Source organism: Loxodonta africana, chromosome 3 (assembly GCF_030014295.1).
Source record: "Loxodonta africana isolate mLoxAfr1 chromosome 3, mLoxAfr1.hap2, whole genome shotgun sequence".
NCBI lineage: Eukaryota > Metazoa > Chordata > Mammalia > Proboscidea > Elephantidae > Loxodonta > Loxodonta africana.
Genome location: NC_087344.1, coordinates 46,870,124 through 46,891,523, shown reverse-complemented (window position 1 = coordinate 46,891,523; position 21,400 = coordinate 46,870,124). Strand labels below are relative to the sequence as shown.

Sequence of the window (21,400 nt, the reverse complement as noted above, 5' to 3'; positions counted from 1 at the left end):
CTGGTCGTATTTCTTCCAAGACAGATTTGTTCATCCTTTTGGGAGTCTATGGTATATTCAATATTCTTCGCCAACGCTACAACTCAAAGGCGTCAATTCTTCTTTGGTCTTCCTTATTCCTTGTCCAGCTTTTGCATGCATACGAGACAATTGAAAACACCATGGCTTGGGTCAAGTGCACCTTAGTCTTCAAGGTGACATTTTTGCTTTTCAACACTTTAAAGAGGTCTTTTGCAGCTGGTTTGCCCAATGCAACGCGTCTTTTGATTTCTTGACTACTGCTTCCATGGGTGTTGACTGTGGACCCAAGTGAAATCCTTGACAGCTTCAGACTTTTCTCTGTTTATCATGATGTTGCTTATTGTTCCTCTTGTGAGGACTTTTGTTTTCTTTATGTTGAGGTGTAATCCATACTGAAGGCTGTGGTCTTTGATCCTCATCAGTAAGTGCTTCAAGTTCTCTTCACTTTCAGCAAGCAAGGCTGTGTCATCCGCATATTCCAGATTGTTAATGAATCTTCCTCCAATCCTGATGCCCTGTTCTTCTTCATATAGTCCAGCTTCTCGGGTTATTTGTTCAGCATACAGATCGAATAAGTATGGTGAAAGGGTACAACCCTGACACACAACTTTGCTGACTTCAAGTGTTCTTTCCAGAACACTTGATTGTGCTCATGAGGAAAGTATACATAGATCAAGAAGGAGTTGTTTGAACGGAACAAAAGGATATTTCACGGTTCAAAATCAGGAAAGGTGGACAAGAGGGACTGACACAATAGCTGCAACAATGGGCCCAAATATAACAACAATTGTGAGGATGGCAGTATTTTGTTCTGTTGCACATAGGTCCTGGTGATTTGGAACCAACTCGATGGCAATCAACTTGGAATCTTTCTTGACTTCATTCTCTCGGTGGACCTTCCCAAGCAGGCACCACCTCCACTCTTACCTTCCTTCATAGCATCTCCTTCCCTTCTCTTCCTGGTTCAGCCCCTCATCACTTATGCTGATATGGGTACACCACTTCCTACTTCCTAGCTGACCTTTCTATCCAGACTCCCCTAATCCTTTTCTTCCTGCATCAGTGGAGAGATCAGAATATTCATGCTTCAGCCAGAGAGTGATTTCCCCTTCTGTTGGGGACCGAGGGAGAGCAAGGTGCAGTAGTGGGTCTGTACCTGGTTGAAGGAGGGGAGGGGAGGCACTGAAGGCAAACTTGTTGGTTCAGTTATTCACAAAACATGTTCTGAAAACATGTTCTGGAGTCTGTGCTAGATGCTGGGTGCCGTAGTGTCCTGAAGTTGATTCATGCTCAACCTCATATCTGCTTGGCCCGCCTATACCTCTGACTCCCAGCAAATACAGCTTTAACAACAGCTGGTATGGTTCCTGTGACTTCGAAGCCCTGGTGGCTGCCACTACCCTCCTCCCTTGGTACTACCGCCATATGTTCCCAGGAGCAGCTCCAACTGGCAAGGAGAGATGGAACCTGAGGACCAGACCTTGGATCCTTGCTGACTGTTGGTTGAAGACCTCAGTTCCTTGCCACATAAGGCAGCTCACAATGTGGCAACTGACCTCTTAGATGGAGTGAGAAAGCATGTGCACAAAAGAGAGACGGACAGACAGGGAGATGGGGCAATGATGGAAGCCATAGTCTCATCGTCACCTAAAGTCAGAAGTGAGATCCCATGACTTTTGTTCTATTCTATTCACAACTAAATGAAACAATCCCAGTCCTGCACCATCCCCATGATCAGTTGTGGATTGGACCATTGTGATCCACAGGGTTTTCACTGGCTGATTTTCAGAGGTAGATTGCCAAGCCTGTCTTCCTAGTCTATCTTAGTCTGGAAGCTCTGTTGAAACCTATTCAGCACCATAGCAACATGCAAGCCTCCACTGAGAGACAGGTGGTGGCTGCACATGAGGTGCATTGGCTGAGAATCAAACCTCCAACATGGCAGGTAAGAATTCTACCACTGACCTACCAATGCCTTCTTCCCTTGGATTGGAACCCCTATAAAGCTGCAGTAAGTGAGCTTTTGCCTTGGGCTTTGTTTCCTAGGGAAGGTGGGCAGTGAACCAGGCTGGATCACTGCTCTCATGGTAGTCACTATCCAGCTGAGGAAGTAGCTTTCTCTATTTCCTTGTTCTACTTTGGGACCTGCCCTGGGCTTCCAGTCCCCAGTGAGTCCATATTGTATGGAAGAAAAAGAACAGCACCTTCAAACTCAGAAACAACCGTCCCTAAGTATGCAACGGCGTCCTAACAGTTTCTCCCAACTGGGGCTTCTGCTTTAGACTATCTGGGTCTGACAGAATCATGTTATGACTGAGATGGGTTTTTCCTGCTAGTTCTGCCCACGTGTGCTCCCTGCAGCAGCCCCCACATTCCCATGGAAGGTTGTGAGACCAAGCTCTGGTCTAGCAACTGGAGACGCCCAGACTCTGGGTTCTCCTACCCATCCGCACTGCTCATTCTCTCATTTGACTAAGACAACTTCTTGCCTGTGATAAAGAAATAAACAGTTGCGATTTTTCAGCTAGAGAGGTAGGGGTGGAGGGTGGATCTGATTTTTTGCGTCTTTTGCTTTTTTCTCTCTCTCACTCCTACAGACTAGCTTCCAAACACCCCTTCCTCCACCTCTCCACACACACCCTGAAGTTGAGCAGGGCATGGAAGTGAAGAGAAATGTTATGTCAAGCCATTTTCCATTTCAGGCTGAAATCAGAAGCTTTAATGGGGATATCAGTGCTTTTGAGGATTTTCTGTTTTCGCTGGGCCCTGGGAGGTGGTAGTCCTGGCTCTATGAAAGCCCTCAGGGCAGGAAGCCTGAATGTCCTTTGTCTTAGAAAAAAAAAATAATAATAAAACTTACACACACACAAACACAAATTTTACTAGTAGAAGAAACTCAACAAATGATGCTTGTGTCCCACTCTAGTTTCACTCCGGGAGCAGAAAAGTGACTGCAATAAAAGGAAGCGAGCAAATTCCGAAATTGTCTTTCTGGAATCTTGGATGAGATTCTACTTCACCTTGGGCCACCTACAGTCTCCTACAGGCTTCAGAAATGACTCAGGGTAGAGCAGCCACGTGGCCCTCAGAGGCCGAGCCATCAAGAAGAGGCCACCTGCCTTGATGCGGCCTCGAAGTCTTCCTCCATCAAAGGCCTATCTCAAAGGGCATCTCCAGGAGACAGGCTGTGTGACGCACGCGGCATCAGCTCCCCCCAGCGTGGCTGCAGGCTGGATCCTCTCTGCTAATAATAACCCTGCCAGCCGAGCAATTATGCTGTGAGCACATTTCGGGGATGCATCAGGGTATGGGGGTGTTTAGTTCCCAGAGCTCCTACTCAGAACTGTGGCCCATTTCAGATGCCAAGTTGAGTTTGACTGACCCAGATAAGTTACCCAAACCCCCAAGCTTTCTGAAGAGGATCCCTTTTTCCTTCCGTCTTACAATAAAATCACTCTGCACACCTGTGGGGACCTCTGGCCACCAACTGCCCTGATGCCCTGTCTTCTCATGGTGTAACTGCCTCTCTGCCTGGTTGGTCACAGAGTAAGTGCAGCTGCAGAAGGATTTGGCCAGGACAGAGCTGGTTGTTCAACATACATTTTCTGAATTTCCATGTTGTCATTAGTTGCCATTGAGTCAGCTCCCATTCATGGCGACCTTACATATTGCCTGGTTCTGCACCATCTTAATGATCGTTGGTATGTTTGAGTCCATTATTGAGATTATTCTCTCACTCCATCTCATTGAGGGTTTCTCTTGTTTTCATTGGCCTTGTTCTTCATCAAGTAGATGTCCTTTTCTAGTGATTGTTCTTTCCTGATGACATGTCCAAAGTAAGTGAGTTGAAGTCTTGTTATTCTAGCTCCTAAGGAGCATTCTGGTTGGTATTAGGTGTGTAAACAGATTATGGGGACTGGATGAGCCCTTTCTTTAAGAAAATCCAAATGGGGAGAGCAGCCAAACACAGAGAGATTTGTCCCACACACAAAGCTACAAGCCCAGCTGCAGTAGGAGGCAAGAGATGTTCAGGGTAATGGGAGAGATCAAGTGTGGGGGGAGGCATTTAATCAGGAAATGCACCCAAGGGCTTGTTAATGAGCCGCCATGTGAAATGGGTTAAGATCATGGGCTTAAGTATCAAACCTGGGGCTCAAGTCCTGGTTCTGCCAATTGGGCAAATGACATGGCCTTGGGCGAGTGACATAATCTCTCCAAGTCTCAGTTCTGGCTCTCTGCAAATGGGAACAATACTACCCACCTCCTGGGAGCGGTGAGGAAAATCAAGTAATTCACATCAAGCTCTCAGCAGAGTGCCAGCTCATTGTAACTGATCAATAAAAGACCATCATTACTACCCCCTTGCAATTATATAGCATCTCACACTTCACACAGTGCTGGCTCTATTGAGCCTCACAACTGCCCTGTGAAGTGGGCAGGGCAGCTTTTTATATTTTTCTCATAGATGAGGAAATGGGGGTCCCAAAAACTTATGCAACTGGTTTGTTTTTGGGCTACAATGCAGGTTTCTCAACCCTTCAGTTTTAGTATTTTTTCTTCCAGTATGCATTGCCAGCTGTCTGTCAGTGTGTTGTACAACGGTGACTTGCATATTGCTATGCTAAGCTTGTTTACAAGCTATGTCGCTGGTATTTTAAATATCAGCCTAGTCATCCATGGCAGACAGGTTTCAGTGGAGCTTCCAGACTAAGAGGGTGGGAAGAAAGACCTGGTCATCTATGTCCAAAAATGAGCCAATGAAAACCCCATGGACAACAGGATATTGTCCAATATAGTGCTGGAAGATGAGCCCCTAGATTGGAAGGCACTCAAAATATACAGTGGCTACAACAATGGACTCAGCTATACCAACGATCATCAAGATGGGGCAGGAATGGGCAATGTTTCTTTCTGTTGTGCATGGGGTCGCCATGAGACGGAGCCAACTCTATGACAGCTAACAACAGCAAGATGCGTTGCATTGAATGGTATACTAAAGTCGAGTTCAGCACTTAGAATGTGGGGGCCACTCATTAAATGTGGACAGACTCGCTGCCTATTATTTGTCCTTGGGGTTCAGGAAAATTGAGGCCTTAAGTGGTTCAGTCACTTGGCTGGCCCTGGAGAAGGACATGGTGGGTTTTAACGGAAACTGTGTACATCAGGTTTGCCTCCCACCTCATTGTATCCAGCCATCAAAGCTTTCATGGGAAGGGTGGGGGGCCATTACAAGCATCAAACTCAACAAGTCTGAGCTTCTATAAACAGTGAGGTGAAGAAATAAAAACACCGGCATCTTCTAAGTGCCTACCTCCCTGGACACCTTGGATGGGATCATGGGGGATGGGAAGGAGACAGAGTTTGGAAGAGGAATGACTGATTCCCCCAGCTTTTCTTGGTGTTTGTATTTGGGAGCTGAATTCTTGAGACGTTCATCACATTTGGTTCCTGGCTGATTTAATACTCTAAAAAATAGCTCCCTCTTCACCTGACTGCTGAGAGTGACTATCAGAAGTGTGGGCGGTCTTGTCTCAAACAGAGGCAGGAGGTCTGCCACGCTTGCTCATGGGTCAGGTGTGAGGCCAGCCTGAGCATCTGGGCTGATTTGTCCTGAGCTGCCGGCTGCCTGCCATTTCCTCCTGTCCCGCCCTTATTTGGAGCCGCTGCCAGCGGAACCACAAACCAACTGGGGGAGCTGGGCGCCGGCCAACCGCCACCCTTCACTTCCCTGCATGGGTCCGGTTGCTGAGGAGAAAGAATCCTAAGGCATCACTGTGAGATAACCAAGGACTCTTTTTTGCTCTTCTCACACCTTTGAAGTGGGAGCCTCTTGAAGCCAATCAGCAAGAATGTGGCTCTTGTAGCCGAGGGTCTGGGGGGTTGCTGGGGCTGCTAAAGGCAGAGGGGCTGGGACAAGCTCTGCTGGGCTGATAACTTTAAAAGGGCATCTTCTGCTGGCTCCTCACTCAGCTGCTTTATCGCTGCAAGTGACAGAATGGGGAGGGTTCCATCCCTCTTGTGCTCTCGGAGAGCTGGGGGGGCTATAAAAGGAGGCGGCTCAGGGCAGCTGGTAGGCAGAGACGGACGAAGACCACGAGAAGGAACCCAGAGAGGAAGAAGAAGACGCAGCAAGCACCAGACCAGCTCTTGGCCAACGCCAGCATGGGCTCCTTCTCCACCATCACTGTGTGCTTCCTCCTCTTCCTGGCATTTCAACTCCCAGGTCAAATCAGAGCGAACCCTGTGTACACCTCCGTGTCCAATGCAGACCTGATGGATTTCAAGGTAGGGCCAAGAAAGGGGGCTTAGCCTGGGACCAAGGGGCTTTCTGATACTGTGCCTATTTCTGGTGATTTTCTCCAAGCCCATGAGAACTTTACCTTTCCCTGTATTTTCCTTTTGTAAAGAATTTGCTGGACCGTTTGGAGGACAAGATGCCTTTAGAAGATGAGGTCGTGCCCCCACAAGTACTAAACGAGCAGAATGATGAGGCTGGGGTGGCTGTCAACCCCCTGCCTGAGGTGCCTCCCTGGACCAGGGAGGTCAGCCCAGCTCAGCGAGATGGGGGTGCTCTTGGGAGGGGCCCCTGGGACTCCTCCGAAAGATCTGCCCTCCTGAAAAACAAGCTGAGGGCACTACTCACTGCCCCTCGGAGCCTGCGGAGGTCCAGCTGCTTCGGGGGCAGGATTGACAGGATTGGATCCCAGAGTGGCCTCGGCTGCAACAGTTTCCGGGTAAGAGGAGTGGGGGTAGAAATGGGGTGGGGAGGAAAGAGATTGTGGCTTTGTTGAAGCTGAAACCTTGTCAAAGAACACAACCAGGGGACACTTTCAGCAGGAAAGGAGCCAGCATAAAGGCTTGTTCCCTTTGAAATTTCTGCCCTAACTTGGTGGGTGGCCCTTCAGGACAAATGCCATCATCCTCAGCTACTGCCACTACCCTTTTCTCCATTGCTGTCAAGTGGATTTTGACTCATAGCAACCCTATAGGACAGAGTATAACTGTCCTATAGGGTTTCCAAGGCTGTAAATCTTTATGGAAGCAGGCTTCCACATATTTCTCCCTCGCAGTGGCTGGTGAGTTCGAACTGCCGACCTTTCAGTTATCAGCCACGGCACCACCAGGGCTCATTCCTACTGCCACTAGCACAGAGAAATTAAAATGTTCATAGGCCCAAGTCATCTTTGTACTGCTGATTGGCATTCATGTTCCTTCCCAGAATTGCAAGATTCCAAAAGATCAAGTGAAATTGACAAGGGCTGCCCTCACTAGCTGCTAATGAGTAACTTGTTTACCAGTTCTTGAAACTCAGAGAGTCATCAGGGTGAGCATGGGAGCTGGTAGAAGTAACTGGTCAGAGGTCTAGTTCAGAGATGTAGCACTGTCGTCCAAAGCTGACTTTTCCTGTAGAGCTGGTCACTGAGCCCAACATGTCTGTGTTCTTTTTGTAGTACCGAAGATAATGGCCAGGGAAGAAAAGGTGGCCCAGACCCAGGCAGACTCCGAGACCCTCACCCCCTGGGATCTCTCACTCAACCTTGTCCTATCCCATGGCCATCGAGTTGACGAGCACCGGTTCCAGCAGCAGCTTCTGGTCAACGTTTCTCATATTTTATGCTAACTGTAGATAAAATGGGTTAATTGTGTCTTCCCCCGCCTCTCCTACCCCCATGCCATTAACTTTTAGGATACACCCCACCTGCTACTGAAAGCGGTTTGAAAATGAATAAATGTCAGCACCATGGACAGAAGCCAATGGCTTGGGTTGGTGTGATTTCTTTCGTTTCCAGGGGAAGAGAATCCAGCCCAATTTACCTTGTCAAAGGAGCCCTGGTGGTGCTGTGGTTAAGCGTATGGCTGCTAACTGAAAAGTCAGCAGTTGATGGTTCAAACCCACCAACTTCTCTGAGGGAGAAAGATGTGGCAGTCTGCTTCCATGAAGATTACAGCCTTGGGAACCTTATGTGGGCAGTTCTGCTCTGTTCTATGAGTTGGAATTGACTTGAAGGCAACAAGGCTTTTTTTATTCCTTGTCATTTTACCCTTTGTCAGAAGAATGCTCAGGTTTTTTTTTTCTCTTTTCTTTCCTTCCTCCCTCCCTCCCTTTTTTCTTTGGCCTCAAACTACAGTTCTCAACCTGCTCTGCTTTTCGTTCCAACCTCAGTCACGATCCTGAGAAATGCCCAGGAGAAAGTTTAGTTTGAATTTGCTCACATCCACCAAACCAAACCAAATTCGTTGCCATCTAGTCCATCCTGGCTCATAGCAACCCTATAGGACAGGGTAGAACTGCCCCATAGAGTTTCCAAGGAGCACCTAGTGGATTTGATCTGCTGACCCTTTGGTTAGCAGAGTAGCTCTTAACCACTACACCACTAGGCACTTATTTATTGAAACACAGACTTACAAACAACTGGACTTATTTTCTGGTTATACCTAACATAGCTTGTGCTCAATAGACAATTTTTGCACTTGTAGGCTTTTTGGTTACAGTTATTTTCAAGAACCACTGAATTTCCTCTGATATATTTTGAGAGAGCGACCTGCTGGAGGCGAGTGAGTTGCACTTCTAGTTTGGAAAAAAGGAGGCAGCGTGTTGGGTTTAAAAACGGAGGAAGAGAAGAAAAATATTTGCTCTGCTGACAGAGAGTTTATGTGTCTTTCGAGTGTTAACACATGTGCCTAAAATATAGCCATTGGCTTTTCCTAATTCAAGTTCAAGGTGCCTGGACTTGTGGACTTTACTGAGAATATGAGAACCACGAGGGGAGATGCAGCATTTTGGAGTCTGCTTCTGAAAAGGGTGTTGTCCTAAGCAGAAAACACCAGGCATTAAGTTCGCCTAGAACAGGAAGTAATACTTTAAACTATTTTCCCATCTGTTACCCCCTGAATCTCATTCTCCATATCAGATCCTGTGCCCCTCCTTCAGGCCTCCTATACCCACCTATGCCCTTCTCTGTGCCCTTACTTATGCTGTTTCTTCCACCTGGAAGGCCCTTAATCCAGTCCTCCTGAGAACATTCTACTCATTCCTCAAGGCTCATTGCAAATGCCACTTTTTCCCTGAAGTCTTCCCTGATACCATGTGTCAGTAAAAACTTAATCTCCTCTTCCTCTCTCCACGGGCAGCATTGCATATGCAGCTGTCACAAGATGACACAATGTTGTGTGTGTCTATATCCCAAACAAGATTGTAAGTTTCTTGAAGACAAATGTCCCTTCAGCACCTCTTGCAGCTCATGGTACTCAGTGCTCAATAAACATGGGTCAAATTGTCTTGGTTTTGTACAGAAATTTGGAAAAGGGAAAATAATGTAACAATTCATTCCTGTAGAAGAGAAGTGAGGCCAGAAGAAAACTGATGGTTAAGGAGTGGGGGTGGAGCTCTAACCTAACCACTTCCGATAAAGATGTGCCTTATTTGAACTTCAAGCAGAAGGGCAGAAAACCGAGCAGCAGTGAACACCTAGCAAAGACAAGGGTCAAGAGACAGGAAAAGGCATCTGGCCAAGTCTGGCCCCAAGTTCCGGCACAGGGGTGTGGGAGTTCCTAGGAGGGGGAGACTGGTGGCTGGGCAGATTCCCAAGGTGTCCCCGAAACACAGCGGCTTCTCATTGGATGGAATCTACTTAAAGTGCCAAACACATAAGGCAGAAGATGCCCCTACAACTTAGAGGAGCCTTGGATAGGTGGAGGAGCTTGAATGCCTGACCTAGGTGGTTTCTACCACTGCTGGAATGGCAACTTGACGTAGATCACAGAGAGACAAAGACAGTTACGTTTCTTGTAAAACAAAAGGCAAACGAACAAAAACCAGTGAAATGGCCTTGGCAGAGGGTAGCCACAAAATCTAAACATCTACAGATGCAGCAATGATTTTTATTTCTTCTTGTTAAATCTCAGGGGAATGTGTTTGTGAGACAAATTCCTAAGTGTAACACCGTCAGAAACACAAATACCTTCTCAATCTATTGCTCTGGCAAGCAGCAGCTGGAGGGAATAGGTGGTCTTTATAAGAGAGGGAGGATGTAACACCTTTAAACAAGTCGCAACACATTGCATTAAATGAGATGTAATGTGTTCATGGAGTCCTTGGGTGGCATAATGGTTTAACATGCTCAGCTGCTAACTCAGAGATTGGTGGTTCAAGTCCACTCAGAGCTGCTTCGGAAGAAAGCCCTGGAGATCTACTTCCAAAATACCACCCGTTGAAGACCCTGTGGAAGACAGGGGCTGCCATGAGTTGGAATCGGCTCAATGGCGACTGGTGTTTATTTTTTTTTAATGTGTGGATTTGAAGGGAAAAACAGAATAGTGGTGATTTTATGATTTTTGCTAGGATCCACAGGACGAAATCTGTTCTTATGATTAAGATAGCTATCTAACACAGACAAGTGGACCCCCCCAAGCTGATGAGGCATGCTGGGAGAGCTACGGAAGGAGAGAAGCAAGACTATGAAACTACTTTCCAACTTTGCAATTCTTACATGTTAGAAAGCACGGTGGAGACAAAAGGCTAAAGGAGACAGATGAAGACATTTTATTCTGACATGTTACGGTTACGATGAGAACTTCCAAGTTCCAAAAGCTCAAATAAAAATAGATTTTTACAAATTAAAAAAAATACAATTTATATACACAGTGGAATTAGCTAACATTACTGTATAAACAAACAGTGCAAACAAAAGAGAAAGCTGCTGCTGTGAAATGGCCAAAGTCCACAGGAACTGGGGCAACACTGCCCGTCAATACCGCACAGGCCCTCAAGGAGGCGCTCTCCTCCGTCCACCAGGGCCGGGTCGCTGTGCGATTTTGCCTCAGGAATGTGATACGGTTGCCTGGGCCTAGCGAGCAACTTTCTGCTCCAGCTGGGAACCGTTAGTTATACGTCAGGATCAAATCATCCCTAGAGTGTGAAGGGCAGGACCAGACTCTTGTGCCCCTTCTGTCATCTCAACCACAGCACACCAAGCTGGAGATGCAGAAAGCACCTCCAGGCAGCCTCAGGCCCTGCCCCTGTGGGGGTCTGTTTTACTGAGGTGCCTTGTCACTGGGAGGTGATGGAAGTTCAGCTCTCTGGGGCTGGGGAATTGGGAAGATGTTAGAAGTGTTGGTCTGGTTTCTAACACAGAACTCAAAGGACGAGGCTTACAATTATTTTGTCGTAAGTGGAAAAATTGCTGTCTTTGGGCTTTTCTGAAAGGCAGACGCAGATGGGAGGTAAGGAAACAGTGCGCCTCTGCAGAGGACCTGGGCCCTGGATCCTCCTTGGCAGTCATCCAGTTGTTTCAGGAGGGGAGGGTGCCATTTGCATTCTCCTGTCTATCTCCAGGAACAAAATATCCGGTGACTCAAATATAATGTGATGTGCACGAGGGAAAAATTCCAGAACGATCACCCCAGGGTGGCCTCAAGGCCGGGGGCAGGGGACCCGCCCTGCGGGGGGGGGTGGGGAACGACTCAGTGTCCGTGACAAGCTGTCACACCACTCTTCTGACTTGGTAATTCAGTTTCTTCTTAATAAAGGAAGGATATGGCCAAGCTCTGGACACCTCCGTAAAACAGAGCAGCAGCTAGTGGGGCGTGGTCGTATTTGGACTGTTTACCTTTTTGATCTTGTGATTTCCTGAACTATTGATTGGGGGTCCAGATGCACGGAGGGAAGCTGAGAACTTCAGAAATGGATTTTGGTCAAGGAGATAATGGGGTTGAATGCAGGGGGCCGCAGTCAATTGGAAAAGATCTAGAAGCAGCAACTCACTTACGTGGGATACTTCCCAAGAGTGCTGAGCTCAAGAGCTTAACTGGCCAAGCCAAGGCTGCCCCCACCCGCAGCCTGAGAGGCAGGCTTGGCAAAGGCAGTTGGTGTGGCGATGTGGGTGAGACAACAGGCTGCCGTCCCGAGTCCCTCAGCACACCCGCCCCAGGGTTGCCTGTTGGGATGAAGGTGCTGATAAACGCCCAGGGTTGCCTGTTGGGATGAAGGTGCTGATAAACGCGTAGGGAAGCGAGCAGAAGCAGGAGGAAACTAAGTGCCTGCCTGAGACCCAAAGGCTCGGTTTTGGTGCCTATTCAGGAAGGGGGGCTGATTTTAACGTGCCTGGAGAGAAACTAAGTTACTGAAAGAAACGAGGGGGTTCCTGTGTTTCATGCTGACAGGGAACACCTCCTACTATAGCATCGCAGGCCCTCTGGTAGTTTCCATTTCTGAATTCCAGTAAGTTGGGGATGCCTACCGGCCGAGGAGTGGGAGAAGTTTAAAAGGTGGATACCCTCTTCCTCGAATAAACCATCTGCTTTCACGTTAACACTCTGGCTTTTCAAGCTGCTTCTCTTACCTTTTAGTGGTCAATGGCTCAGGACTCTCCTTCCTTCCAACTTATAAAAAACTGTGCCACTCCTCCAAGTGAAGTTAGCAGTTTCACTGAGGGGTGCCCTGCTTTCAGTTAACTTTGAGGGTGGTGCCAAGATCCTGGCTGTGGTCACTTCACCAGGAAGACGTAACGAAAAGGTAAGGAAGGTTTAGGAATCTGTGGAGATGAAAAGGCCCAGGGCCAGATCAGAGAAGAAATGTGTTCCTAGGAGACCTTGAGGAATTTGCAAAATGCGGAGAAAGCTAAAGTGTTAAAAACGAGGGTGGGTGTACTTCTGTCCCTATTTGAAGATTTTCCATTCAAAGACTATTACTGGGGTTGTAATGCTTTGTGCTTCTGGAAGGTGTTGGCTGCAAAGAGTCAAACCACAGGGCAAGCCTAGAGGACCTGCTCACACCCCAGAAGCAGAACATTTCCCTCCAAATGAACTAGAGACGGTATCGAGAGTCCCAACAAATGAAGGCCTCCCTGCAGCCTAGATCATTTTCTCAGGGCCCAATTCCTAAATTGGTATTAACTGAATTTTTCAACTGGCATCCCCCTAGTGTTTGCCTTGGCCAAAGTCCCTCCCAGGTTTAAGGCAACAGCTGGGTTCTGTAGGAAAGCAGCACAGAGGGGCGGAACAACGGCTTTGTGGCCCCCTGGTGGCTGGGGCCTGACTTCCACCTCTGGTCTGGCTCCAGGGGGGCCTGGGGCCCGCCTGTGCCAACACTGGATGGTAGAAACATGGGGAGCAAGAAATGGGAAGATACGTGCTGAGAAAGTTCAGAAGTCCCAACTCTGATGGTTCAAATACCCTCCCTAGGGGTCTCCGACCAGCCAAGTGTTCGACAGTTCCAGGCTTTCCAAACGAGTGGGGACTGGGAATCTTTCGTGCCCTGGAATGGCCCCAGCCAGCTGGACAGGCTGGAATGGGAGCGAGCCGGCTCCCTGGGCAGCTCCGGGGAGGCGGGGGGGACAGGCAGCGGCACAGGCAGGGTGAAGCCGAGCAGGCCGTCAGATGCTCTGGTAGTGCTGCCGCAGCCGGGCCTGCAGAAACTCATACGTCAGGTTGTGCCGTGTGATGATCCCGACGATCTAGGCAGGGAAAGAAAGACCCAGGTGACTGGCTGGAGAACCCTCGTTGGCAAGAACACGAGTGAAAAGTGCTCGCCCGGCTGCCGTGGTGAGCGAGGGAGCCAGATCAGGGGTCAGAACAGACGCCACACGAAGATGCTCACTGAATGCTTTCTAATGCTGACAAATGACCCAAAACCACAACTCAAACTCGCTGCTGTCAAGCTGATTCCAATGCATGGCGACCCCATGTGTTACAGAGGAGAACTGCTCCGTAGGGCTTTCTTGGCTACAGTCTTTCTGGAAGTAGTTTGTCAGATCTTGCTTCTGCAGAGCTGCTGTGTGGGATTGAACTGCCAACCTTTAGGTCAGCAGCTGATCGCAAACCACCTGAGCCACCCAGGGGTCGTGATAAATGATCAGGGATGCTCATTTCAAAGGTTTTCTAACGTCGAGGTGAGAAAAACATGTATAGCCAAGTAGGGGGTCATAACTGGAGACCCATGGGACAAATTAAACTCCACAAAGGTTTTAGCTGGGCCAGGTGAGATGCGAATTTGATGTCTGTTTGAACAGGACACACACTCTCTTGTCTTTCTCAGTGCCACCACATCCAGCCTGCTGCATACATGCAAACAGCTGGTGGTGGTGGTGTGTACCATCAAGGCAATTCTGACTCGGAGCAATAGAGTCAACCTGCCCCACAGGGTTTCCTAGGCTGTAATCTTTATGGGAGCAGATCACCAGGTCTTTTCTTCCACAGAGCCACTGGTAGGTTCGAACCACTGATCTTTCAGTTTGCAGCCAAGTGCTTAACCACCACCCCGTCAGGGCTCCTTTGCAACAGGTGTGGCCCCTGCTAAAGCTCATCATTCCCACCTTTCAGAAAGACCCAGAAGAGTCTTTTTTCACAGTTCATCATAGTGGTTCAGTTTCTCACTGGCGCCAGGCACACCAAAGCCACGTGACAAACCATTAGAGCTGGTCTGTGTCAGCAGTCATGTCTTAAAGAACACAACTGGGTCTACTGAGACATTACCTGTGTGAGAACAAGCTGTGCTGTGCCAGGGTTCTGCTGTATGAGACTATTTGATTTTGAAGCGGTATGATCTCCTGAGTGGCAATTTGGCAGTATGCATCAAAAGCCTCAAAGATGTCTAATAATAGATGACTACTGAATACATGACTGTCCAGCTGTACAAGGGAATGCTGCAGAACCGCTAAAATATTAACGGCGAATGTCTTCTGCCGTGGGAAATCATTTCCTGCATAGCAAGTAAAAAATCAGGCTGGCTATTTAGACAGTATAAATAACGGTTCCATCTCCATTAAGCCTTGATAAAATAAAACCTCTGTTTCTAAATGTACAGAAAAAAGATTGAAACGATGTATTCTGAAAAGTTAACATGACCACCTCTGGATGGCAGAAGTAAGGGTCTGGTTCTTCTTAGTTTTGTTTATCTGTATTTTTTTATTTTTCTACAATGAAAAAACAGTTGTTTGTGTAATAAAAAAGCAATAAAGTTCTAAAAAAAAAATTAGAAAGTATGCAGCAATAACCACTAAACCCAAACCAAACCCAGTGCCGTCGAGTGGATTCCGACTCATAGCGACCCTACAGGACAGAGTAGAACTGCCCCATAGAGTTTCCAAGGAGCGCCTGGCGGATTCCAACTGCCGACCCTTTGGTGGGCAGCCGTAGCACTCAACCACCACGCCACCAGGGTTTCCCAATAACCACTAGATACTGCATATTCTCAAAGGAGTCCTGGTGGCGCCAACGGCTAAGTGCTCAGCTGCTAACCGAAAGGTTGGCAGTTCAAATGCAACCACCGGCTCTGTGGAAGTACAACCTGGCAATCTGCCCCCATAAAGATTAAAGCCTAGAAACCCTACGGGGCCGTTCTACTCTGTCACACGGAGTCACTGAGCTGGAACCAACTCAAAGGCACCCAACAACATTGCATATTTTAAAACAAAGTATTTTGCTTGGAATTCTCTCATCCAGTGTTACAAATTCCCGTTAGAGGCAGGTAACTGGGAAACACAAAGAACAGGTCTGCTCAGGGAGGAGCCAAGTCAAGGGTAAAGAGAAACATTTTAAAATAAAGGAGACTGTCCTGTTTCTGGTAAGCAGAAAGGCCAGTGTCACACGGGTGACATCTGCTGGCCAAACAGGAGACAGAGCATCATAAACCCAGGAGGGGCACAGCTGAACCCCAGGGAAAGGTTCTAGAAACTACAGGCATTCCCTGGACTACGAAGGAGATCTGTTTCGAAGTTTGTCTTTAAGCTGAACTTGTAGATAAGTCAGAACAGGTACACATGGTTCTTATTTAGTGTCAGTCAAATGTACTAAGTATTAGTATATAGTTTATATACATACTATATACTAATACTTAGTATATAGTATGTATATGCACCTTTCTGTGCATATAAAACATTTAAGAAACACATCCAAACCATGCAGGGCTATCATGAGCATTACGAAGTGGTGCTTGTGCTCCTTATTACGAACCATTGTAGTTATTTAACTCAAATGTTTAACATAATAGGCTTTATGGCAGTCTGTTCCTTAAATAAGAGTTGTCCGTTTAAGTCAGACTTTGGTGACCCAGGGACTGCCTGTACAGCCGTCAGTCAGCCACCCCCTCGCCCTGCCTGCCCACACTCTCCCACTCTTGGTGGGGAGCTGCCCAGGGGTTTCAGACTGAGACACTTCCCTCTGAGATCCCAATGCTTCCTCCTGGTTGAGCACCCCTGTTGTTGGAAGGTGGGTGGATGGAGGGCACACAGCCACCAACACACAGGCCTTCTCCAGCCAGAAGACCACTCACCTCTCCCACAGCGTTCACCACCGGCAAGTGCCGCAGGCCCATCGTTCTGAACAGATTGAAGACTTGGGAGACGTGGGTATTTGGTGAAACAGTAAAGGGTGAGGGGTTCATGTATGGGGTGACGTCCTGCAGAGAGGATGCAAGCACAGGTCACCTGTGACTGCCGCTTCTACCCCAGGATCAGGCAGAGCTCAGCAGGAGCTGCAGCAGCGCCCCCTCCAGGTCAGTCCCAGGGCCAGTGACCTCCTTCCCAAAGGGACAGCCCTCCTCACCACGATCATCCGTGGGTTCAGCAGTGTCAGGTCCAGGTCGTGGATGTCAGGGTACCGTGGGTAATCCTCGGCCATCTCCGCATAAGAAAGGCGCGGCTGGCTGGCACTCTACAACCCAACCAAGACACTGTCCTTGCACCGAGCAGCAGTGACTGAGGAGGTCATGCTTCGGGCCTCCTCCCCCTTTAGGTGCGTATGCCCCAGCTGAGAGGGAGACACTGCAGGGCAGGGGCTTTGCAGTCTGACATTTAGACCCAAAGCCAGTTCTGGGCCGATTCCTAGCTGTGTGATCCTGGGCGTGTTTCCTAACCTCTCTGAACATCCCTTTCCTCGTCTAAAAAATGAAAATGGGTTATTCTGAAATAATGCCCCGCTTATCGCTACAAAAACAAAATGAAAGTGAAAAAAGAAAACTACAGTGAAGTTAACAGGAAAAACAGTATTTCTTTTGCTAACACATGTAAAAAAGTTCATTCAGACCAGAAATTAAAATATGTATGGAAAGGGTATTACAAGCCCCAATCCTGTCAGACTTCAGGAGGTCAGTAGGGGGCGCTGAGAACACCCGGCCCAGAGACAACGTGAAGAGCTCTGGCTGGAAACACACCCTACCCCTGCTTCTCCGCCCCTGGAGGAGACGAGACACTGACTTTGCTGACCTCGCAGAGGGAGCAGGAGGGCTACGCTCGCTGCTCAACAGCACCCTACTCACACAACTCCCAAAGAGCCGCCTCTCCTCTCCCTGAGGGACGTGGAATGTGTTCCTACCACCCCTGAGCCTTCCAGAATCCCAGTGCTAACAAGAAGCGAGACTTACTGACTGATTTTCAGAATAACAAACTCCTCGGACGAGCAGGGTGACCAGTTGCGACCGAAGGATCAGGCCATGGAAGGTCAGTGGGCGGAAGCGTTCCTCCATGGTCCAGTCTTCACTCGGGGACTGGTCAGGGTATAGGTTGGGGTAGGGAGTGTATCTGTTAGACAAAAATCAGACACAGCCTAGTACACCTTCAGCAGGATCACTTCTCATCCACATCCCCCAACCCACTCCCCAGTTCCCAGAGAGCCCAGGAACTGGGCAATGACTCCGGGTCCCCTGCGGGCCCCCATGTGACCTCTCTCACCTCCTGTCAAGCATCTGCTGCAGCAGGTCCTCCTTCTCTGCCGGCTCCTCGGAGGCGATGTGCTCGTCACACATGTTCCGCAGCTCGCTTGATGGGTAGGACTTCATGGACTGGCTCCGCTTGCGCTGCTCGCCGGCCCGCGTGAGGATGCTGGATTTCTGCGGACGGCAGGGTGAGGGTGGCTGAGGCTGTGGGCTGCTGCGCACCAGCACACCAGCTGGTTTAAGGATTTGGACGACAGTGAAGGTCAAGAGCATATAGTGATACAGGAATGGAAAGAAACGCTCACAGTGACTCAAGGTCTTGTCATTCAAATGAGCCTCTCAGAGTCCCAGCACTTGGCTGAAACCCTGTGATCTTTAGTGACCCAGTATTGCCACTCCTTTGATCTGGGACTGCCCTTCAATTGGAGAACAACCCTCATCCTATGTCATGTCTTGGTGGAAATGCCCCCCGGCCCCAGCCAGCAATGTCAAGGGGGAGGCATGTGACCCAAGTGAGGCAACTGGACTCTCTCCTCCTGGGTTTTGAATCTGGAGTGACCCAAAGACAGAGATTGGCCAGTGTCAATTCTTCCTGGTCCCTAAAGAGAGCCCCTGGCACCCTGGCACCTTTGTCCCCAGAGCATCTGATTCTGGTTCTTCAGCTTTCTGTCAGTCCCAGAGCTTCCAGAAATAGACAGGCCAGACTGCGTTTCTGTTGCTAGTGAGTCTAAAACCCTCCCAGATACAGTGCGTACACAGTATGTAAAGAATGAAGGCTGCTGATTAAAAATTCACGGCTTCTTAGGGCAAGAAGGAACGCCTGTGCAGATGACCTAAGAAAGTCCATGCTTGCTGCTGATGCTATCTATACTTGCTGTCGTGTGTAATGGAAATCGTATGCCAACTTTTCATAAGGGCCGTCGTGTCCTCCCTTCCAGAGGTGTGGCGAGCACTAGGTCGGTGCGTCTCCTCTCGCCCACCTTTCCTCTCAGGCTGCTTTGGTTACCTTGAATTTGATGTTGTTACTGATGAGCTGGTTGCCCTTCATAAACTCCTTCTCGTTGCCCCGGTTCTCCGTGACCACCGGGAAGGCGTGGTGGACCGTGGTGCGCAGGATGCTGACCAGGGACTGGATGCGGGTGTGCGGGTAGACGTAGGTCAGGTTGGGCTCCATGACGTCGCTGGCTCTCAGTCTGTGGGAGAGGGGTGCAGAGGGAAGCATCCAGCCTCACCGTGGAGCACACAGCTCCAGGAGCTGACACGGCTGCCCTGGTCCTCCTGCACTGCCTGGACTACTGGGGCCTTCTTCTGGACCACCTCTGGATGGCTCCTTGAGCCCACTGAATTCCTTGTACCTCCGACCCCTCTATACATGCTCTTCCCCAAGCCTCCAACCCTCTTCTCCTCTTTGTCAAATTGGTGCCCTTTTACTCATCCCTTAGAGCTTGATACGAATATCCCCTCACCATGAACCCCATCAGCTTGCCCAAGGGTTGGTCATCCCCTCCTGGTACTCCCATGGCACGTCCCACATACTGCTGCAGAGTTTCTAATTATGCTACTGGAACTGAAAAATACATATGTTTGGGTCTTCCTGTAGTTTAGGGGAAGGCGAACTACAGCCCACAGGCCAAACCTGGCCATGCTCATTCATTTACGTTGCAGCTTTTGGGCTGTAACAGCACAGTAGTTGGGACAAAGACCGAATAGCCACCAAAGCTGAAAATATTTACCGTCTAGACCCTGACAGAAAAAGCATGCCGACCCCAGCATTAGACTGTAAAGGCCTTGCCTGATATCCAGACACAGGAGGCCCAAAGTGTGGACTGATGACTATTACGTGGTCGTGCCCAGAACCATCACTGGCAGAACAGCATTTCGCTAGGCACGTGGGGGGCAGGCAGTCCTCACTCCCAGGGCTTTGCACGCCCTTAGTTTAAAAATGGAATCACAGCCCTAACTTTACCCACAGACCTCTTCTGGGAGAGCAGCCACAGGAGCCAAACCAATCCAGTAGGCATGGTCCAGCCAACCTCAGATCCCATTGGGTCTCTCTCCCACCGGGGCCCTCTGTCCCTTGTGCCCCCAGCCACACTGTGCTGCCCAACGCGCCCCAACACGCTCAGGGACAGACGGCTTGCTTTTTGAAGGGCCTTCCTGTGGTTATTTGCTGTTTCACCTTTTTCCAACCCAAGAATCATCTGTGACTGTTTCAAACGTTCCTGTTTCCCACCAGAATACAAACCTTCCTGAGGCCCTAGAGCTTATTTTACAGCCTGAAACTAGGACGTGAAAAGGAATCATGGCCTCACTTGTCCATTTCCACCTCCGTCTCCCATTCCAGAAGTGGCACTCCTCGCAGGCCCACGTGGATATCGTAAATGCCCTTATTGAAAAAGTCCCCTGTCCATTTGGCTACCTGAAACACAAAGTGAAGGCCTGAAATAGGCCCTGTGGGGCGAACTTAGCCCTGGACCAGAAAGAGGCCGAGAAGGGATGTACTCACCATCAGTGTGATCATAATGGGGAGCCCGTAAGTGATCTCGTTGGTGGACTCAATCAGGATGACTGTGAGGCTGATGGTCATGCGGACAACCCCACCCAGGAAAGCTGCAGCACCGATCAGGGCAAAGGTGCCTGAATAGATGTGGCCCAATCCAATGTAGCTGGTGAAGGAAACCGAGAGCACGGCTTAGAATCATACTGGTAGGTGGGGGGGCCATAGTTGGCACACTAGCGCACATGTACACAAAGGCATGTGCACACGCCTGTGCGTGCATACACACATACACACACACCACACACACAGAGTACCTTTTTAGCACATTGGCAACTAAACGTCCAAAAGCAGCTCCACACAGCAGAGAAGGCACAAAAAGGCCACTTGGAACAGAAATGCCGTAAGTCCAACAGGCAAGCAAGAAATAGAGGACGAAGAATAAGGCCAAAGTGATGGGGCTGAAAGTACCTGCAAGGCAAGACCCGCCCTGAGTCCTACTGCAGATGCCAGCCCAGGCCCCAGGCCAGCGCAGCCCGCAGCAGGCCCTTCTAAGCCCCAGCCAGGTCCCCTGCCAACACCAGAGGCAGAGACCCTAATCTATGGTCTGGGTAGGTATCACAAAGGAAAAGTCCTGTTCTTGTTCAGCATTAAGGGAGAGCCCGGTTCTGTTTACAGGGCAATGGAAGGGGCAGAGGGGTAACAAACATGTGTTCCCTGTAGAAGAAACCAGCCACCCAGTAATGGGTTGAAGCATTGAGACTCACCATCCTGGTGGAAGAGCTGAAGGATGGCTGATTCCTGGGGATTGAAGAAGAGGGTGGCCATGTCATTGTAGGTCTCATTGGGACAAAAAAAGGTCTTGATACTTGAATTCACATCTTCTGACATGACCTAAGAAGTACGAATCAACAAGTTAGCACGAGGGTGCCTAATCGGGACACTCCTGAGTCTTTTTGTAGAAAGGAGGTTTCCAGCAAGGTAGAGCAAGCCTGGCTTGAGAGCTTTACCAGTAAATTAAACAGGCAATAAAAAAAACATATGTGGGGTAAGAAATTTAACTTTACCCAAAGTAATTTGATCTTCGCCCTTGTTTCCTGAAAGGTAACTCTAAACCCTTGGAATTTCCTGAGTAACTGAAATGCTTTTGTTATCTAAGGAGCCCTGGTGGTGCAGTGGTTAAGAGCTCAGCTGCTAACCAAAAGGTCGGCAGTTCGAATCTACCAGCCACT

General features: G+C 49.0%; 2 protein-coding genes across 7 annotated transcripts in view; one reads left to right on the top strand and one right to left on the bottom strand.

Moving 5' to 3' along the window:
* The first annotated feature begins 5,750 nt into the window (after positions 1-5,750).
* Positions 5,751-8,027, top strand: NPPA (natriuretic peptide A). The gene is made up of 3 exons (XM_003413163.3): positions 5,751-6,306; positions 6,429-6,755; positions 7,473-8,027. The coding sequence occupies exons 1-3, from the start codon at positions 6,184-6,186 to the stop codon at positions 7,482-7,484; spliced, it is 462 nt and encodes a 153-aa protein (XP_003413211.1). The 5' UTR covers positions 5,751-6,183; the 3' UTR covers positions 7,485-8,027.
* Positions 8,028-10,541: 2,514 nt separating this feature from the next.
* Positions 10,542-21,400, bottom strand: part of CLCN6 (chloride voltage-gated channel 6) — a 36,580-nt gene continuing 25,721 nt past the window's right edge. For 3 of the 6 annotated variants that reach the window (XM_064281283.1, XM_003413462.4, XM_064281282.1), the window contains 10 exons: positions 20,936-21,062; positions 20,486-20,639; positions 20,178-20,337; positions 19,984-20,090; positions 18,678-18,864; positions 17,688-17,845; positions 17,381-17,537; positions 16,564-16,671; positions 16,292-16,417; positions 10,542-13,475 (listed from right to left, as the gene is read on the bottom strand). In XM_064281283.1, the coding sequence (XP_064137353.1) occupies positions 13,395-13,475; positions 16,292-16,417; positions 16,564-16,671; positions 17,381-17,537; positions 17,688-17,845; positions 18,678-18,864; positions 19,984-20,090; positions 20,178-20,337; positions 20,486-20,639; positions 20,936-21,062 (1,365 nt within the window). In that variant the 3' untranslated portion in view covers positions 10,542-13,394. Of the gene's footprint in view, positions 13,476-16,291; positions 16,418-16,563; positions 16,672-17,380; positions 17,538-17,687; positions 17,846-18,677; positions 18,865-19,983; positions 20,091-20,177; positions 20,338-20,485; positions 20,640-20,935; positions 21,063-21,400 lie in introns of those variants that run through there. The other 3 variants (XR_010321300.1, XM_064281281.1, XR_002786606.2) reach the window with 3 other exon arrangements.

What these genes read in the sequence shown, in the direction of transcription:
- NPPA (XM_003413163.3), top strand. Translation starts at nt 6,184, where the DNA reads ATGGGCTCCTTCTCCACCATCACTGTGTGCTTCCTCCTCTTCCTGGCA. An exon ending in CAGACCTGATGGATTTCAAG is followed by an intron (nt 6,307 to 6,428) that starts GTAGGGCCAAGA and finishes CCTTTTGTAAAG; the next exon opens with AATTTGCTGGACCGTTTGGA.